At 31.1% G+C, this 19,844-nt stretch overlaps 2 protein-coding genes across 2 annotated transcripts; one reads left to right on the forward strand and one right to left on the reverse strand.

Moving 5' to 3' along the window:
- Positions 1–3,449: 3,449 nt before the first annotated feature.
- Positions 3,450–7,618, reverse strand: trappc1 (trafficking protein particle complex subunit 1). The gene is made up of 5 exons (XM_073823729.1): positions 7,585–7,618; positions 7,278–7,376; positions 5,871–5,941; positions 5,644–5,782; positions 3,450–3,664 (listed from the first exon to the last, which is right to left on the reverse strand). Exons 2-5 carry the CDS (start codon positions 7,374–7,376, stop codon positions 3,536–3,538), a joined length of 438 nt encoding a protein of 145 aa, XP_073679830.1. The 5' UTR covers positions 7,585–7,618; the 3' UTR covers positions 3,450–3,535.
- Positions 7,619–7,829: 211 nt separating this feature from the next.
- psmb6 (proteasome 20S subunit beta 6) lies at positions 7,830–19,509 on the forward strand. Its single transcript, XM_073823137.1, has 6 exons — positions 7,830–7,947; positions 10,340–10,407; positions 10,495–10,626; positions 10,709–10,838; positions 10,913–11,057; positions 19,367–19,509. The coding sequence occupies exons 1-6, from the start codon at positions 7,852–7,854 to the stop codon at positions 19,492–19,494; spliced, it is 699 nt and encodes a 232-aa protein (XP_073679238.1). The 5' UTR covers positions 7,830–7,851; the 3' UTR covers positions 19,495–19,509.
- The last annotated feature ends 335 nt before the right edge of the window (positions 19,510–19,844 follow it).

Raw genomic sequence — 19,844 nt, forward strand, 5'->3', positions numbered from 1 at the left:
TACAACTAACTTGGCTAAGGTTATAATGTTGTCCTTGACAAATGGTTCTTTCAAAAATGGTGTTTCATTTGTTAAAGTGGCTAAGGTTAGCGTTTATGTAAATTCTGGTAACTAATTTGTTTTTGGTGTGTATTTCTAGCTTCTATTGGTGTCTTTGACTTAATGTCAACTACTAGTATTCACTCCAGTAGTTACTAAATTCCCTAGTTTGGTGCAGGAGTTATCCTGTCATTTACACAAGCTTTTAATTTCTGCCACTTGAAGTTAAAGGACATGAGTGACAATGCAAGCCTCAAATGTCAGCAAGTTGTCAGAAGTTGAGCTTGTTTGCTAAATTTGGACAACTTTATTAAAAAAATAACCATTTAAAAAGGATGTCATTAATAATTTGTATGTCTTAATTCTGCCCAGGTTTTATGAACCATTAATGCCTTTATTTTAATGGTGCTTGACATGTTCAGATAGTTTACATTAGAATTAATACGTGTTGCCATGTCCTGAGAATAATTGAGCAAATATCTGGAATCTACTTCATATCTGACTTTTTTTTTTTTTTCATAATTGTCAGATATAAACTCCCCAAAAAGAGTCCATGTAAGAAGTTTTTTTTTAATGCCTAAACAATTTGTGCAATTATCTTTATTTCATGGTGAGATACAAACTCATAATTCAGAAAAAAGTAAAGGTTGCAAGATATAAATTCAGTTTACTTTTTCATCTAAGAATTGCCAGATGACCGTTGTAATTTTCGAAGTCACTTTTTTTTTTTTTTTGTTCTGTGGCATAAATGGGCATCCAATTTTTTTTACGGTACTTATATAACAAAAAACAGCATGTAAATGCATGTGCAATTATTTCTGTAAATGCATCTAGAATCTACACTTTAACCCATCATTAAACCTTATTACACCACAGTAGGGGTGGGCGATATGACCTAAAATTAATATCACGGTATTTTTCATCTTTTGAACGGTGACGGTATAATATCACGGTATTTCTTTTTTTGGTACATTTTGGGAGGAGTAGCCTGTCCTGTCCCTTTAGTATGTAAATAAAGTTAATATTTTTATATTATAATAAGTAAATGGTAGCAGGCCCGGACATAGGCATGGGCAAGGTGGGGCATTTCCCCCCTAAATGCTGTGACTGCCCCCCCAAACGTAAAGGCATGCAAAATTCCGAATTTCATAAAACAAACAAACTAAATTGCCTTATGCTATTTATCCTATTTACACGAAGGTATGTCAATTCTGTCTCTACATGATCGCGCGTTTACAATGTCTCCTCTGCGAAAACACGGACGGGATCGCGCACTCCATTCATAAAAAACGACTTTACTATAGCGCGGAATACCACAGATTTCGTCGATTTTTGGATTAATAAATCCAAAGTTGGTCTGTCACTTAATTCAAATCGCGATATTGACTAGTGTCTGTGAAAACTGAAATGCAAAAAGACTGGAAAAGAATTTTAAAAGACTGATGATGATGGCAATGTAGAGTTTAAAGACCTCTCTACCGTTTGCAAATATCTACACGGGTATAAGAATGCATTTCCTCAGCTCCATCGCATGTATGTATCCTCCCTTGTGATTGGAATATCATCTCCATCATGCTAAAGCTCTTTCTCCACTTTGTCTCGTGTTCTTACTCCCTTCCGCCGCACTATTGCTACATGAAAGAAAAAGAAATGTAGTTATTCTGGCTCAGGAGAAGGGCATAACCACAGGCCTAGATATGCATGCATTTGTTAGTCTTTTTGCACAGAAAAGCAGACGACTGATGCTTTAAAAAAAAAAATTTGTAAAAAAAATACACAAAAAAAGAAATAAAAAAATATATGAATAAAATAAAAAGACAAAAAAATGAAAAGATAGATAGATAGATAGATAGATAGATAGATAGATAGATAGATAGATAGATAGATAGATAGATAGATAGATTGATTGATTTAAAAAAGTAAAGCCAGTGTCATATTTGTGCCGGTCCCAAGCCCGGGTAAATGCAGAGGGTAGGGCATCAAACATAAAACCTATAAGACAAATCAAATGGATCAAAGGAGAAGATAGAGATATGGATAGGTGGACTGATATGATGACAGCATAGTTAGTATAGTTTTCTTTGCATAGATAATTAGAGAAGCTCACCCACACTTGCCCCCCCCAATATTCTACATGCACCCCCTAATGGGGCTGGCTAAATCCGGCCCTGAATGGTAGGTATCCTTATCAAAAAGAGACATGGGAGAGTATTATGCATTCTCAACATATTTATTTTGCAAAAAACCTAAAGATCTTACTTAACAGTGTACAACAAAACAAAAATAATTTTTTTATTGAAATTTAATTTCTGCAATATTTAAAACCTTTAAATAACTGGGGGAAATCAACCCATGGCAATTAGTTTATAAGTAGACCAATTCTGTGGGGAAAAACGCGGACTTGGCAACCCTGCATCCAACACGAGCTGCTGGAGTTTGTCTTTGCACACATGAGTACGAAATTTTCGTCCGACATTTTTGCACGTTAAAAAAAATACAGGTTGTGTTAATCGAGTTTACACACTGCCTCTGAAACTTTCGTCCATCATAAAAAAATTCGGATCGTGTTTGATTTTATGCATTTTCGCATCCATAATAAGCATTTTGATAAGGACGGCGAATATGAGAAAACAAACAAAAAAAACGCATGCGAAAATCGGACTCAGTGTACAATGACCTTTAGATTTGAATGATCACGGGTCGAAAGTAAAGAGAGATGACAAAAATAGACTGGATGATTTGTTGCAATCTTGTACTCACTGACAAATATCTATTATAAGATGTGCTGCTCCCTTTACAAAATCGAAAGTAAAAGTAAACAGGCCGGTCGCGTTCGCCTCGCGCCGCTCAATTTGTGATCCGCTGTGTAAATCCTTTGGCCGGCCGACCGGGAAAAGTCCCGGTCGTCCCGAATGCCACTCCGCCCCTGGTATAGGCTACAGGCCCGAGCTTTCTTCACGATGTTTCACCAGTCGTTTAATGGCCACTCCCCTTTTACCTACCACCTGCAAAGCTGATACGAATATGTTTTACTTTTTTATTTACAACAAGACATATAGTATAAGGACAGGTATTCAGACCACAACTGAACGTTTGAAGAAAATTTATTGTTTTAAATATACCGGTATTGACGGTATTAGAAAATCCATGTCGTGGCGCAATCTCACACCGGTGATGACTATGACACCGGTGTACCGCCCACCCCTACACCACAGAACCATAACTCACCTCACTAGCAGCAAAAGTCTTTTCCAAATCAAAGTGAACAACTCATTCTGATAATAAGTGCAGCCCAGCACACAGTAACCAAAAACACCACATCCAGACACTGATGATGCTGTTTCTTCATACTCATCTGCTGCCATGAGCAGCGACAACATCATACACACAATGACAGGAAGGCGAAGTCATTATTGAAAAAAGGAGTTGTTTATTCAAACAGATTTGGTGAGAGATGATGTTTAAGAAGGGAGTTGTGGTTACGGAGGAGCGGCGGTCAGGCGGCGCGGACGCTGAAGAACGGTAACGCTCTGATGAAGGAGTCCAGTTTACTGCTGAACAGATCGCTCTGCAGAGACTGGCCCAGCGCACACAGTGGGTTCTTCACAATGTACTCCACGTACAGCTACAGACACACAAACAGTTCATCAGCGGTGCATAATCAATTGTAAAGACATACATGTGTGATATTCACTGAGTGAGTAGGGCTCTTAAACACAATCCTGAAACAAGTTATTTCCAACCCCTGTAACTTGACTCTGAATCTCAGGTGTAAATTGGCATTTTAACCTCCCTCTACAAAATATTGGATTACTCAGTAAATATTCATCCATTAAAGGAGCAGTTCACTTTCAGAATAAAAACGTACAGATAATGTAGGCCCTACTCACCCCCTTGTCATCCAAGATGTTCATGTCTTTCTTTCTTCAGTCGAGAAGAAATAGTTTTTTGAGGAAAACATTTCAGGATTTCTCTCCATATAATCTTCTATGGTATTGAAAATAATCGTTTGCTAGATAAGACCCTTCTTCCTCGGCTGGGATCGTTTAGAGTCCTTCGAAGCTGCATTTAAACTGCATTTTGGAAGTTCAAACTTGGGGCACCATAGAAGTCCACTATATGGAGAACATTCCTAGAAAGTTTTCCTCAAAAAACTTAACTTCTTTACGACTGAAGAAAGAAAGACATGAACATCTTGGATGACGAGGGGGTAAATTATCTGTAAATATTTGTTCTGAAAGTGAACTACTCCTTTAAATGTAATATTTTGTCTTTTACTATACATGTCTATCTTTCTTCAGAAAAAAATATTTCTGGTTGATTTGATGTGGAGTGGCCCTATTATGTCACACTTTTATTGTTTTTATTTTTTTTTTTTGCAAAGTTTTTTGTATTTTTACGTTTGGGTTTTCATTTGTATTTTAGTTCATGTTTAAAGGTGCCATAGAATGCATTGAGGGAATATTTTAAATTGTTCTCTGAGATCTACATATGGCATATGGCATAGGAGGAGGGTAAAAATTCTCCAGAAACGGTTTTACAGCTCCATTTACAACCCTAGGATTTGTCCCTAGAATGAAATCTCTCTGTTATTGCCTTATTTGGAAGGTTCCTGAATATTAATGAGGAGCTCTGCTCTGATTGGCTGTTTCACAGAGTGACATCCCCTGCACAAGCTGGAACATAACATTTATTCCCGTGATCTGCCATTTTCACTATTCTCCTTGCTTTGTTTTTTCACAATATCTTATCTGGAGATCATCTGATGATTGGGCGATGCAAATGTTGGGGGCGTAACTATTAACGATCGGGACTATTGCGCAATAGTCAGTGTTATGTTGGAATTGACCTATTTTTCAGTGTCTTTTGCAAACACCAGATTTATTTAAGAAGGAGGAAACGATGGTGTTTGAGACTCATGGTATGTCTTGTCCATGTACTGAACTGTTATTATTTAACTATGCCAAGGTAAATACAGTTTTCCATTCTATGGCACCTTTAAGTCATTTTGGTATTTTATTAGATCTTTTTTTTTTAAATATATGTGACCCTGGAGCACAAAACAAAATAGTCTTAAGTAGCACAGGTATATTTGTTAGCAATAGCCAACAATACATTGTATGGGTCAAAATTAATGATTTTTCTCTTATCTTAAAGGCATTAGGAAATTAAGATCATGTTCCATGAAGATATTTTGTACATTTCTTACCATAAATATATCAAAACTTAAAATGCATTGCTAAGAACTTCATTTGCACAACTTTAAAGGCGATTTTCTCAGTATTTAGATTTTTTGCATCCTCAGGTTACAGATTTTCAATTTAGTTGTATCTCAGCCAAATATTGTCCTATCCTAACAAACCAGACATCAATGGAAAGCTTATTTATTTCAGCTTTCAGATGATGTACATAAAAAAAAAATGACTCTTATGACGTTTTTTTTTTTTGTGGTCCAGGGTCACATTTATTACTTTATGGTCTTGAATTTGATCAAACCACATGTACAACTGCTTAGGGCCTGCAGTACCCCTGCTACTCTATATGTATGTATGTATGTGTGTGTGTGTGTGTGTGTGTGTGTGTGTGTGTGTGTGTGTGTGTTACCGTGCTGTAGATCTGCTGCAGTGTGTCTCTACAATTCGGCACACCGAGGTCTGTGTTCATCACCAGTTTGATTCCCGTTGGAGTTTCGTAATAATGCAGTTTATAACGGCTGGTCTGAAATGCCAGAAAGCCATCTTTCCTGAAGAATTCAGTCAAGGAGAACATGAGCACACACACACACACACACACACACACACACACCAGCGCTCTGACCAGATAAAGGATACATGTCCACCGGACTCATCTTACTGACGAAGGATCGGATGGAGAACAGCATCCCGTACATTAGCTTAAACTCCTGATCAAACAGAGAACAGATAATTACATCTATAACAACATGAGCATACACACACACACACACACACACACACACACACATATATATATATATACAGTGCTGCACAAATGTGGGATCAGTAAGATTTTTAATGGGTTTTTTTAAGTGTCTTCAGCTCATCAACGTTCTATTTATTTAATCAAAAATACAGAAAAAAGTAATATTATGAAATATTACAGCAATTCAAAATAACATTTTTTTTTATTTAATATACTTTAAAATATAATTTATTTCTGTAATGCACAGCTGAATTTTCATTAGCTGTTACACACATGATCTTTCAGAAATCATTCTAATATGCTGATTTATTACTTTTATTATCAGTGTTGGAAACATGTGCTGCTTAATATTTTTTTGGAACCTGTGATACTTTTTTCAGGATTCTTTGATGAATAAAAAGTTCAAAAGAACAGCATTTATTCAAAATATAAATCTTTTCGAACAACGTAAGTCGTTACTATCACTTTTTAATCAACTTAACACAACCTTGCTGAATAAAACTATTCATTTCTTTTTTTTTTAAAGAATAAACTTTTGAACAGTAGTGTATGATGTTAGAAAAGATTTTTTTATTTAAAATAAATGCTGTTGTTTTTGAGGTATCACAGGTTCCAAAAAACAGTTTCCAACATTGATAATAAATCAGTATATTAGAATGGAGAAGAATGAATGAATGAAGACTGCAGTAATGATGCTGAAAAATTCAGCTTTGATCATAGAAATAAATTCATCATTATTTCACAATATAATTTTTTTCTGTATTTTTAATCAAATAAACGCATCAGTTTTGTTTACTTTTTTAATTACAAATAAATAAATAGAACAGGAATATGAACAAAAAAATAACAGAAAGTTTCATATGACTAAAATTATAACATACACTGCAAAAAAAAAAATTCTTACCTAGATTTTTTGTCTTGTATTCAGCCAAAATATCTAAAAATTCCGAATCAAGAAGGATTTTCTAGACGAGTAAAAATTGTCTCGTTTTCAGAAAAAAAAAAAAAAAGTCAAAATTAAGTGCGTTTTGGCTTGAAACAAGCAAAATAATCTGTTAATGGGGTAAAAAAAATAATCTTGTTTTGTGTCTAAAATAAAATATTTTTTTCTTACCCCTTTGGCAGATTATTAAGATTCTAAGCAAAAACTCACTTCATTTTAACTTGTTTTTTTAATGAAAACGAAACTAATTTTCCCTCGTCTAGAAAATCCTTCTTGATTTAAGAATTTTTTGATATTTTGGCAGGAAACAAGAAAAAAAAACAGTAAGATTGTGTTTGTTTTTGTTTTTCTAAACCTCATCTTTGGAGATTCCGGCTTGTTTCTTGCGGTTCCATTCGCTGTAATGCAGGCAGATGCCATTGCGATCAAATATGTACAAGTTATGGACAGTCATCTGAGAGAAATGACAGAAATCAGAGAGTATTAATATGAGAGTATAACATTTGTGACACAAACTGCATCCTCCTCAACATTACTATCATAAACAACACGCGATCACAGAATTAAATTACACGAAAGAGAAATACAGTTTCCACGATCAATTTTGAAGTTAATTTACAGGATATTTAATGTAGTAAATGTTGATGAATTTTATTATTTACCTTCCGCTCGGCGTCTGCCCTGAGACTGACTCGACAGCTGCCTGAACGGATGTCAAAATTCCGCTTGAAACAGCAGAGCGATCTAATATGCTTCAAACGAACATTGATTTAAAATAAATCAATTAATAAATAAATAAATATTATTGTTTAAGCTCTATAATGTATTTCCGCGTCTGCTGTGGGTGTATCAGGCGTATGTGTTCGTTTAAGACAGGCGCATGTTTGGTCTCCTGTCGCGGGGTCCTTCAGTTACGTTCTTCGGTCAAGATGGCTACAGCGCTGCAGTTTCCTGCTAATGTTTCTACTTTAAACAATTATAATGATTTATATCCCGACTGGACGGAGAAGGAAGTCAGCACAGGGGTGAGAAGAACACATAATTATGATAATAATCTGATAGGATTGAGTTATGCTGTAGGATAACGCGTTTATTAGCTCATTAGCTGTGAATGATGCAGCAGATCGTGAAACAGCAGAACTCAACAATAAACTCATTCGGATCGAACTCAATATATTCTCATATTTACATTAGATACATAGATACATTTGATTTTTCTACTATTTTATGCTTGTTTATTTAATATACTAGCGTGGTTCCTAGCTATGACATTATTATCATTATTGTAGATGAAACAAAGCACGAGCAGATGATATGGCAGTAATAAACATTAAACTTATTGTTTATCTTGTTAAAATCACTTAGTTTATTGTGTGTGTGTGTGTGTGTGTGTGTGTGTGTGTGTGTGTGTGTGTGTGTGTGTGTGTGTATTATAGAAAATGCGAATTTGTATTTCAAATTTTTTTTATAAACTTTATATTTTACAACTTTTTTTTAAATTCCCACTTTTGTCTTACAATTCTCAGTCTTTTTCAAAGACTCCAAGTTTGTAATATAATTACAGTAATTGTATTTTTAGAATTGTCACCTTTTTAATATTACAGTTGTTACTTTTTTTCTAAAAGATTTATACTTTTATCTCAATTCACTTTTTTTTCAAAATGGCAATTTTCTCACAGTTGACTTTTTTAGGATTTGTGAGTTTATATCTTCAATGTAAGATCTCGTTTTCTACAAGTTTGTCACTTTCTCATTTTTGGCTCATTTTTGTCTTACAATTAGTATGTGTTTTTTCTCTTTTTTTTGTCTAACAGTTTTGGCTTTTTTAGCATCTGAGAGTTTATTTCAAATGTTGTACTCTCAACTGCAATTAATTTGCTTAAATTTCTTTTTTTCTTTGCTATTTATTTATTTATTTTTGGGACATTTAAATGTTCTCAACTAGAGTTTATTTTATTCATTTATTTATTTTTTGGGAGCTTTGAATTTTCTCAACTACAAATGTATTTATTTATTGGTAACACTTTACAATAAGGTTCTTTAGTTAACAAACTAATAATGAATTTCCTCAATTTATTTTTTTATTTGTAGTACTTAGATTTTTATTTTAAACTTTATTATTTTGTTAATTATTTTAGTTATTTATTTAGTTTTTTATGGTACTTTAATTTTTATCTAATTTCTCCAACTACAGTTTATTTTATTTATTTATTTATTTATTATTGGCACTTAGAATTTTCTCAAAACTACAATTTATTTATTTATTTTTGCCACTTAGAATTTTCTCAAAACTACAATTTATTTATTTTTGGCACTTGTTTAAATTTTCTCAACACTACAATTTATTTATTTATTTATTTATTTATTACTTTGAATTTCCTCAAAACTGCAATTTTATGTTTAATTAATTTATTATTATTTTATTTTTTGGACAATTTTTTTTAAACTGGCATTTTGGATTTTTTTTTTTTTTTTTTTGGGGGGGGGGGGGGGGGGTTATATCTCACTCACATTTTGGATTTTTTTTCCCTTCCTTTTAAATACTGGGTTTAAACCTTGAATTGTTCTTTTTTCTAGCAAAATTATGATATTTATTACTTGCCTACGTTTATCTCGCAGTTTTTTTTCTAGCAACAACAGGTTTATATCTTTATTTTATTATTTCTCAAAATTGCAAGTTTACATCTTAAAATTGTGAAATTATGACTCTGTCCTCAGAATTGTGAGTTTACAGTGCACAGCTTTTCCAAATATTGAATACCAATCTGAGATATAAATATATGATATGATATACGAGATATAAAATGTTTTTTGTTTTTTTCTGTGCTGGACATAAATTGTAGTTTTGAATTTTCTCAAAACTACAGTTAATTTTATTTATTTATGGCGCTTCTTTGATTTTTCTCAATACTTTTATTTATTTATAATACTTTTTTTTTGGAATTTTCTCAAAGCTACAGTGTATTTATTTATTTATTTTTGGAATGTCAAAATTTTCTCAAAGCTGCAATTCATTTATTTTATGTGGTACTTTGAATTTCTCAAAACTGCAATTTTGTACTTTTTTTTTAAATAAATTTTTTATCTCACAATTCTGCATTTATAGCTCACATTTTGGATTCTTTTTCTTTCTTTCCTTTAAATAGTAAATTTATACCTTGAATTGAACCTGCCTTTATCTCACAGCTCTTTTTCAAGCAAAAGCAATTTTATATCTCAACTTTATTTTTATTTTTTTCCTCAAAATTGCATCTTAAAATTGTAAAACTATGAGTCTTTCCTCAGAATTCTAACAGTGCACAGCTTTTCCAAATATTGAATACCAATCTGAGATATAAATATATGATTTTTTTTCTCTCCTGTGCTGGACATAATCTTTCATAGCTCCCTGTAGTAATGTGATTGTGTTTTGTTCAGACCACCATCATGGCGGTGGAGTTTGACGGTGGGGTTGTGATGGGCGCTGACTCCCGCACCACCACTGGGTAAGAGAGAGACTGATTAATATGAGTTTATCTTCTAACTCTGATGATTCCAGCAGCGTGTGTAACTGGTTGACGTAATCTGTGCAGGGCTTACATCGCCAACCGCGTGACGGATAAGCTCACTCCCATCCACGATCGCATCTTCTGCTGCCGCTCGGGTTCGGCGGCGGATACCCAGGCCATCGCGGACGCCGTCACCTATCAGCTGGGCTTCCACAGGTACCGCGGCACACACGGCTTCTACTGCGACCCCTCTGGCGCTCTCTGATGCGCTAACTCTCGGCTTCTTTCTCTCATTCAGCATCGAGCTGGACGAGGCTCCTCTGGTCCAGACGGCGGCCAGTCTGTTCCGGGACATGTGCTACAGGTACAGAGAGGAGCTGATGGCCGGGATCATCGTGGCTGGGTGGGACAAACGGAGAGGCGGACAGGTAAGGCTTCAGCAGGAGCACGAATCTGAGACACAGATGGAGAAATAGGCTCATCTGTGTGTGTGTGTGTTCAGGTGTACACTGTTCCAGTCGGAGGCATGATGACCAGGCAGCCGGTGTCTGTGGGAGGATCCGGCAGCAGCTACATCTACGGATTTGTGGATTCAAACTACAAAACCGGAATGACCAAAGAGGAGTGTCTCAAATTCACTGCAGAAGGTCTGTCACACACACAGTTGATTGGAGAAGCTAAGGTTTTTGAAAACTTAGAATTTTTGGGGGGGAAAACTGCAAGTCTGTCTCATATTTTGGACTTCTCAAAATAGTTTTTGTTTTTTGCATTTCTAAAAACAGTAAATTTATAGTTTGTTTTTTTTTTTCTGAAAATTACTTTAAATCAAACTTTTTTTGCAAAATTATTTTTTTTAAATTTAGGAGCGCAAGTCTTTCTCATATTTTGGACTTCTCAAAATAGTTTTTTTAATTGCATTTCTAAAAACAGTAAATTTATAGTTTTTTTTTTTCTGAAAATTACTTTAAATCAAACTTTTTTTTTGCAAAATGATTTTTTAAAAATTTAGGAGCGCAAGTCTTTCTCATATTTTGGACTTCTCAAAATAGTTTTTTTTTTATTGCATTTCTAAAAACAGTAAATTTATAGTTTTTTTTTTTTTTTCTGAAAATTACTTTAAATCAAACTTTTTTTTGCAAAATTATTTTTTTTAAATTTAGGAGCGCAAGTCTTTCTCATATTTTGGACTTCTCAAAATAGTTTTTGTTTTTTGCATTTCTAAAAACAGTAAATTTATAGTTTGTTTTTTTTTTTCTGAAAATTACTTTAAATCAAACTTTTTTTGCAAAATTATTTTTTTTAAATTTAGGAGCGCAAGTCTTTCTCATATTTTGGACTTCTCAAAATAGTTTTTTTAATTGCATTTCTAAAAACAGTAAATTTATAGTTTTTTTTTTTTCTGAAAATTACTTTAAATCAAACTTTTTTTTTGCAAAATGATTTTTTAAAAATTTAGGAGCGCAAGTCTTTCTCATATTTTGGACTTCTCAAAATAGTTTTTTTTTTATTGCATTTCTAAAAACAGTAAATTTATAGTTTTTTTTTTTTTTTCTGAAAATTACTTTAAATCAAACTTTTTTTTGCAAAATTATTTTTTTTAAATTTAGGAGCGCAAGTCTTTCTCATATTTTGGACTTCTCAAAATAGTTTTTTTAATTGCATTTCTAAAAACAGTAAATTTATAGTTTTTTTCCCCTGAAAATTACTTTAAATCAAACTTTTTTTGCAAAATTATTTTTTTTAAATTTAGGAGCGCAAGTCTTTCTCATATTTTGGACTTCTCAAAATAGTTTTTTTTTATTGCATTTCTAAAAACAGTAAATTTATAGTTTTTTTTCCCCTGAAAATTACTTTAAATCAAACTTTTTTTTTTTGCAAAATGATTTTTTTTAAATTTAGGAGCGCAAGTCTTTCTCATATTTTGGACTTCTCAAAATAGTTTTTTTATTGCATTTCTAAAAACAGTAAATTTATTTTATTTTTTTCTGAAAATTACTTTAAATCCAACTTTTTTTTTTGCAAAATGATTTTTTTAAAATTTAGGAGCGCAAGTCTTTCTCAAATTTTAGGACTTCTCAAAATAGTTTTTTTTTTATTGCATTTCTAAAAACAGTAAATTTATAGTTTTTTTTTTTTTTTCTGAAAATTACTTTAAATCAAACTTTTTTTTGCAAAATTATTTTTTTTAAATTTAGGAGCGCAAGTCTTTCTCATATTTTGGACTTCTCAAAATAGTTTTTTTAATTGCATTTCTAAAAACAGTAAATTTATAGTTTTTTTCCCCTGAAAATTACTTTAAATCAAACTTTTTTTGCAAAATTATTTTTTTTAAATTTAGGAGCGCAAGTCTTTCTCATATTTTGGACTTCTCAAAATAGTTTTTTTTTATTGCATTTCTAAAAACAGTAAATTTATAGTTTTTTTTCCTCTGAAAATTACTTTAAATCAAACTTTTTTTTTTTGCAAAATGATTTTTTTAAAATTTAGGAGCGCAAGTCTTTCTCATATTTTGGACTTCTCAAAATAGTTTTTTTATTGCATTTCTAAAAACAGTAAATTTATTTTATTTTTTTCTGAAAATTACTTTAAATCCAACTTTTTTTTTTGCAAAATGATTTTTTTAAAATTTAGGAGCGCAAGTCTTTCTCAAATTTTAGGACTTCTCAAAATAGTTTTTTTTTATTGCATTTCTAAAAACAGTAAATTTATAGTTTTTTTTTTTTTTTCTGAAAATTACTTTAAATCAAACTTTTTTTTGCAAAATTATTTTTTTTAAATTTAGGAGCGCAAGTCTTTCTCATATTTTGGACTTCTCAAAATAGTTTTTTTAATTGCATTTCTAAAAACAGTAAATTTATAGTTTTTTTCCCCTGAAAATTACTTTAAATCAAACTTTTTTTGCAAAATTATTTTTTTTAAATTTAGGAGCGCAAGTCTTTCTCATATTTTGGACTTCTCAAAATAGTTTTTTTTTATTGCATTTCTAAAAACAGTAAATTTATAGTTTTTTTTCCCCTGAAAATTACTTTAAATCAAACTTTTTTTTTTTGCAAAATGATTTTTTTTAAATTTAGGAGCGCAAGTCTTTCTCATATTTTGGACTTCTCAAAATAGTTTTTTTATTGCATTTCTAAAAACAGTAAATTTATTTTATTTTTTTCTGAAAATTACTTTAAATCCAACTTTTTTTTTTGCAAAATGATTTTTTTAAAATTTAGGAGCGCAAGTCTTTCTCAAATTTTAGGACTTCTCAAAATAGTTTTTTTTTTATTGCATTTCTAAAAACAGTAAATTTATAGTTTTTTTTTTTTTTTTCTGAAAATTACTTTAAATCAAACTTTTTTTTGCAAAATTATTTTTTTTAAATTTAGGAGCGCAAGTCTTTCTCATATTTTGGACTTCTCAAAATAGTTTTTTTAATTGCATTTCTAAAAACAGTAAATTTATAGTTTTTTTCCCCTGAAAATTACTTTAAATCAAACTTTTTTTGCAAAATTATTTTTTTTAAATTTAGGAGCGCAAGTCTTTCTCATATTTTGGACTTCTCAAAATAGTTTTTTTTTATTGCATTTCTAAAAACAGTAAATTTATAGTTTTTTTTCCTCTGAAAATTACTTTAAATCAAACTTTTTTTTTTTGCAAAATGATTTTTTTAAAATTTAGGAGCGCAAGTCTTTCTCATATTTTGGACTTCTCAAAATAGTTTTTTTATTGCATTTCTAAAAACAGTAAATTTATTTTATTTTTTTCTGAAAATTACTTTAAATCCAACTTTTTTTTTTGCAAAATGATTTTTTTAAAATTTAGGAGCGCAAGTCTTTCTCAAATTTTAGGACTTCTCAAAATAGTTTTTTTTTTATTGCATTTCTAAAAACAGTAAATTTATAGTTTTTTTTTTTTTTTCTGAAAATTACTTTAAATCAAACTTTTTTTTGCAAAATTATTTTTTTTAAATTTAGGAGCGCAAGTCTTTCTCATATTTTGGACTTCTCAAAATAGTTTTTTTAATTGCATTTCTAAAAACAGTAAATTTATAGTTTTTTTCCCCTGAAAATTACTTTAAATCAAACTTTTTTTGCAAAATTATTTTTTTTAAATTTAGGAGCGCAAGTCTTTCTCATATTTTGGACTTCTCAAAATAGTTTTTTTTTATTGCATTTCTAAAAACAGTAAATTTATAGTTTTTTTTCCTCAAATTACTTTAAATCAAACTTTTTTTTTTTGCAAAATGATTTTTTTAAAATTTAGGAGCGCAAGTCTTTCTCATATTTTGGACTTCTCAAAATAGTTTTTTTATTGCATTTCTAAAAACAGTAAATTTATTTTATTTTTTTCTGAAAATTACTTTAAATCCAACTTTTTTTTTTGCAAAATGATTTTTTTAAAATTTAGGAGCGCAAGTCTTTCTCAAATTTTAGGACTTCTCAAAATAGTTTTTTTTTTATTGCATTTCTAAAAACAGTAAATTTATAGTTTTTTTTTTTTTTTCTGAAAATTACTTTAAATCAAACTTTTTTTTGCAAAATTATTTTTTTTAAATTTAGGAGCGCAAGTCTTTCTCATATTTTGGACTTCTCAAAATAGTTTTTTTAATTGCATTTCTAAAAACAGTAAATTTATAGTTTTTTTCCCCTGAAAATTACTTTAAATCAAACTTTTTTTGCAAAATTATTTTTTTTAAATTTAGGAGCGCAAGTCTTTCTCATATTTTGGACTTCTCAAAATAGTTTTTTTTTATTGCATTTCTAAAAACAGTAAATTTATAGTTTTTTTTCCTCTGAAAATTACTTTAAATCAAACTTTTTTTTTTTGCAAAATGATTTTTTTAAAATTTAGGAGCGCAAGTCTTTCTCATATTTTGGACTTCTCAAAATAGTTTTTTTATTGCATTTCTAAAAACAGTAAATTTATAGTTTTTTTCCCCTGAAAATTACTTTAAATCAAACTTTTTTTGCAAAATTATTTTTTTTAAATTTAGGAGCGCAAGTCTTTCTCATATTTTGGACTTCTCAAAATAGTTTTTTTTTATTGCATTTCTAAAAACAGTAAATTTATAGTTTTTTTTCCCCTGAAAATTACTTTAAATCAAACTTTTTTTTTTTGCAAAATGATTTTTTAAAAATTTAGGAGCGCCTTCTTATCAGTAATCCAAAAATCTGATCAAAAATTAGCCTTGCCATTACGAGGTGATATTTGACTTTTATTTGAAAGTAAATTAAAGGTGCGTTTTCTAACTTTATTAAAAGTATGTCATCTTTTGTCAAATTTGTTAAAATTATTTCAAACAATCTAATTAAAACAACAGAACAAGAATAAGTAACCAATCAAATGAAATCAGTAACACATTTATTTGTACTACAGAGGTGGCACAGAAGTGTCTTGTAGGTGTATTTGCATGTTTAATGAGGCTCAGAGGTGGCATGAGTGCAAATAAATTCACGTTTTAAATTTAACATTTTGGATATAGAAATATTAAATGATTTAAATAACTGAAAAGATGCTTTAAAAATGAAACTCAATCTCCCAGTAGATGGCGGCAAGTCGCTGATTTAATCACTGAATCATTCATTCATTTGATTCGTTCGAACAGCTGATTCATTCAAAAATAAAGCAAGCATTCTTTATAAATGGGAAATTGAATCATTGACTCACTAGATATGTTTAAAAACACACGTTCATTCATAAGTGAAACACAGCTGTGTTTGAATAGAGATGTGCAGCAGCTCGATTGTGACTCTTTCAAGCTATTTTTGTCAACGAAATGGAGCAAAATCAGGCTTAATAATAATTTTATTATAATTATACTATATTAAATCAATATCTCATTTACAAACTCCCTTAAAAATCATTAAAAGCTAGTTGACATCCTTATGCTTATCTGACTTTTATTTCTCATATTCCTTTTCCTCTTTTAGTGTACAAGTGGTCAGCTTCATGGCATCTGTTTGTACACATAATATATAATTTTTTTTTCTCTATGAACCGTGAATTGTAATGTTTCTGAATTGAAACTAAAAATCTGAATAAAAAATGTTGATCATAAAAATAAAAAATAAATCATTAAAAGCTGTCACTCATCTTAGTTCATCGCGATCTCACAAAGCTCCATTATAATTAATGAAGCTCTCTCCACTGCACCATCAAACTCTTATTCACACTCTCTCTACACTTTGTTTCTGAAAGGATTGGTGAGATATGTCTGTGATACATTACTCAACGCTTCAAAAGCACGTAGAAACCTTTGAAGCTTCCCTCAGGTCAAACACAAATATACTCATAGTCACACGAAGTAGTTTTCAGTCGCAAATGCAACTGAAGTGCTTGCACACAAGTCATTCTTGCTTGTCAAAATAGTGTAAATGTAACAAATCCAGCCAAATTGAGACTTTTTTTTTTTTACCATGCAATTGAGTATATCTCTTTTTTTTTTCTCAAAATGTAAACTTTCAATCTCACATTTCTGATAATTTTTCTCTAAATTGTGACATCGATTGATCCAAAGATTTCCAAACCATTAAAGCAGTTGCTGTGTGGAATGATTCACTGTTTCAAAGCGCCACACACTGACTCTTGTTGTTCAAAACTATTTAAAAGCAACTTTTTGCTCTGATTTTTCTCTAAGTTGCAACTTTAAACCTTTTGTATCTTTTGAATCAGTTGGATCATAAAATGACTTGCTGTTTAGAAGTGTCACATAGTGTTGTCGCTAGGGGTGCGACGAGATGATGGCAAAACATTTAGCAGTGTTTACATTAGAGCTGCATGACTAATAGTTAAAAATATCACGATCTCTATTCAAACACCCACGCGATCTTATTCATGAATGACAACGATTCAGCGATGTCTATTACAACTGTTTCACGCTCCACTGACGCTTACATGTGAAAGTTAATGAAGACATATCTGCGTTCTTACTGCTGCTGTTTCAGAAAGAGCAACACAAACAGTCTCTTTAACCACAAAATCATCATTATGTCTTTGTTACAGACGTTTAAATAACAGAAGCACTGGGATAAAAGCTTATAGTTTGGGTGTAAACACTTATTGTCTACAGTAGCCATCAAAACCAAAGTATTTTCAAACATCTATGTAGAGCAACATTTATTCTCTTCGCCAGGAGGTGGCGACAACTGCACTTTAAAAAAAAAAAAAGTATTTGTCATTGAATTAAACATTCAAGAGACTCCAATAGTGAAACAAGTCTTTATTAATTGACACACTGGCTCCTTTCTTACTTATTTTTTTTGTTGTTGTTAAAATTTAGACTTAAGCAATGAACAACATAACTTTCAGAAGCACTAGTGAATGACGTCATTTTGTTTAGATTTCTAATCCTCCTTTTCTTCAGAATCGTGATCTCCAGTTTCTAAAAGAAAATAGTTTTTCAGTTTATCCAGAATCATGCAGCATTACTTTACATGTTTATCACTGCATATAATTAATTAAAATAGAAGTTTAATTTCATAAAATACAAGTTCATATCAAAATGCACCTACTTTTTTTTTTTTGCATTTTGTGTGTTTTTGTTGAATAAAATACTATTTTCCCCTATATGTTTCATCATTGAGGATTTCTTTAAAAAAGTTTACAAATCTGGTGTCTCGTCTCGTTCTCGTGAGATAAGTGTCTCATCACACCCCTAGTTTTCACGGTACCAAAATTTCAGTATTCGGTACCAATACCATTGAAAATCCACGGTTCTCGGTACCAAAGCAAAACACAATAACACAATAATTGAGCAACACACTGTTTTTTTTATTAATAACGTTAAACAAAAATAAAATTGACAAAAAAACAGTGGCATTCTTTATACTTGCGTAACATTTTAAGTTTTTCCACAGGTCAAAAAAGTATTTCAAGGATCGTAAACATTTTAGTAATAAAATAACATCTAAATAAATTACAGGCATAAACATTTTTTGTCTCATTTCTGCTGCTGCTGAAAAACATCTGTATCCGTTGTCTGTTTTAGAGTTTTCTGGGGTGTTTCATGATCTTCCTCAATCTGCAACTGTAAAAATAAAATATAATATACTTGAGTAAAGCAGTGGGCCAAGTCTGACCAGAAAATATGAATTTTCAGTAAACAACAAACCTCAGCTGTTATAATAAATTTAGATTACATATATTAAGACCAGTGTCTATCACAGATGGAAACTGCAGTATTAAAAACACTTTACAATTTTCATTTCTTAGATAACATCGCCTAACAATAAACAGTAGTTACATGGCAATTATTCTTAGGCTAATTTCAACATTTACTAATGCATAAAATCATGTTAATCTGTTGAACGAGCATGTGTTTGTATTAAATAACATTCACAAACATGAGTTAATGTTGTCAAAATAAATTGTTCACTTACTCTTAAGTTTATGTGAGATGATGCAGGAATTTGATCTTATTGTAAAGTATTACCAAACTAAACAGGGTTTTATTTGGTTGTACTTTTATTTAATCCAAACTGCATTCATATTTATTATTAAAAAGCTTTTTAAACCTGCTAGAGTTATCCAGCCAAGAATAAGTCTAGAGCGTTTTCTGACAGACTGATATGAAGGACATAAACATTAACGACACATTTCCACATTCTCTAACACGCATATTTTGTCCTTGTTTTTAATTTTTTTTACTCTAACAAAAGTTATAGGAGCGTAAAATAGTTTAAATTCATTCTAAGGCCCATTCATTCTGTTTGAAATAAGATTTTTTTTCTTACCCCATTGGCAGATTTTTTTTGTCTTGTTCTAAGCAAAAACACTTAATTTTGAGTTGTTTTTTCTGAAAACAAGAAAATGATTTTTACTCGTCTAGAAAATCCTTCTTGATTTAAGAATTTTTAGATATTTTGGCTGGAAACAAGACAAAAAATCTAAGCTAGAAAAGCATTTTTTGCAGTGCACAGAGCTTTGTTTGTTTGTACTGATCTGAACAGTCTGTGTGTGTGTCTGTGTGCAGCGCTGACTCTGGCCATGGAGAGAGACGGCTCCAGCGGTGGTGTGGTCCGGCTGGCCATCATCTCAGAGCAAGGAGTGGAGCGGCAGGTCATCCTCGGGAACCAGTTACCCAAGTTCTCCACCGTCTGAATCTCTCCTCTGTCCCTTAGCAAAACCTCAAAGGTGTTTCTCTACATGTTTGTCATACAATAAACAAGACTTCAGTCCACATCTTTGGTGTCTGTTTTATTTAAAGATTGAAAATACAGGCGTTTTGATGAAATAAACATTTCAATCATTTTATTGCAAGTCTGTTTGTTACATATTGCATACATCAGTGGAATGGAACCAAACGAAAAAAAAATTTTAAAAATGAAAATGCTGTATATGAATTGATCTGAATAACGACATTTGTCTTCTGTACAGCTGAAATCAAATTTGTTTTATGAATTTTACAGCATTAACACTTAAGTCATTATTGTTATTACTGTGATGTTGTT

This window comes from Garra rufa, chromosome 18 (assembly GCF_049309525.1).
Source record: "Garra rufa chromosome 18, GarRuf1.0, whole genome shotgun sequence".
NCBI lineage: Eukaryota > Metazoa > Chordata > Actinopteri > Cypriniformes > Cyprinidae > Garra > Garra rufa.

What these genes read in the sequence shown, in the direction of transcription:
- trappc1 (XM_073823729.1), bottom strand. Translation starts at nt 7,376, where the DNA reads ATGACTGTCCATAACTTGTACATATTTGATCGCAATGGCATCTGCCTG. An exon ending in CCGGAATCTCCAAAGATGAG is followed by an intron (nt 5,942 to 7,277) that starts GTTTAGAAAAAC and finishes CTGTTTGATCAG; the next exon opens with GAGTTTAAGCTAATGTACGG. An exon ending in AAGATGAGTCCGGTGGACAT is followed by an intron (nt 5,783 to 5,870) that starts GTATCCTTTATC and finishes TGAATTCTTCAG; the next exon opens with GAAAGATGGCTTTCTGGCAT.
- psmb6 (XM_073823137.1), top strand. Translation starts at nt 7,852, where the DNA reads ATGGCTACAGCGCTGCAGTTTCCTGCTAATGTTTCTACTTTAAACAAT. An exon ending in AGAAGGAAGTCAGCACAGGG is followed by an intron (nt 7,948 to 10,339) that starts GTGAGAAGAACA and finishes TGTTTTGTTCAG; the next exon opens with ACCACCATCATGGCGGTGGA. An exon ending in TATCAGCTGGGCTTCCACAG is followed by an intron (nt 10,627 to 10,708) that starts GTACCGCGGCAC and finishes TCTCTCATTCAG; the next exon opens with CATCGAGCTGGACGAGGCTC.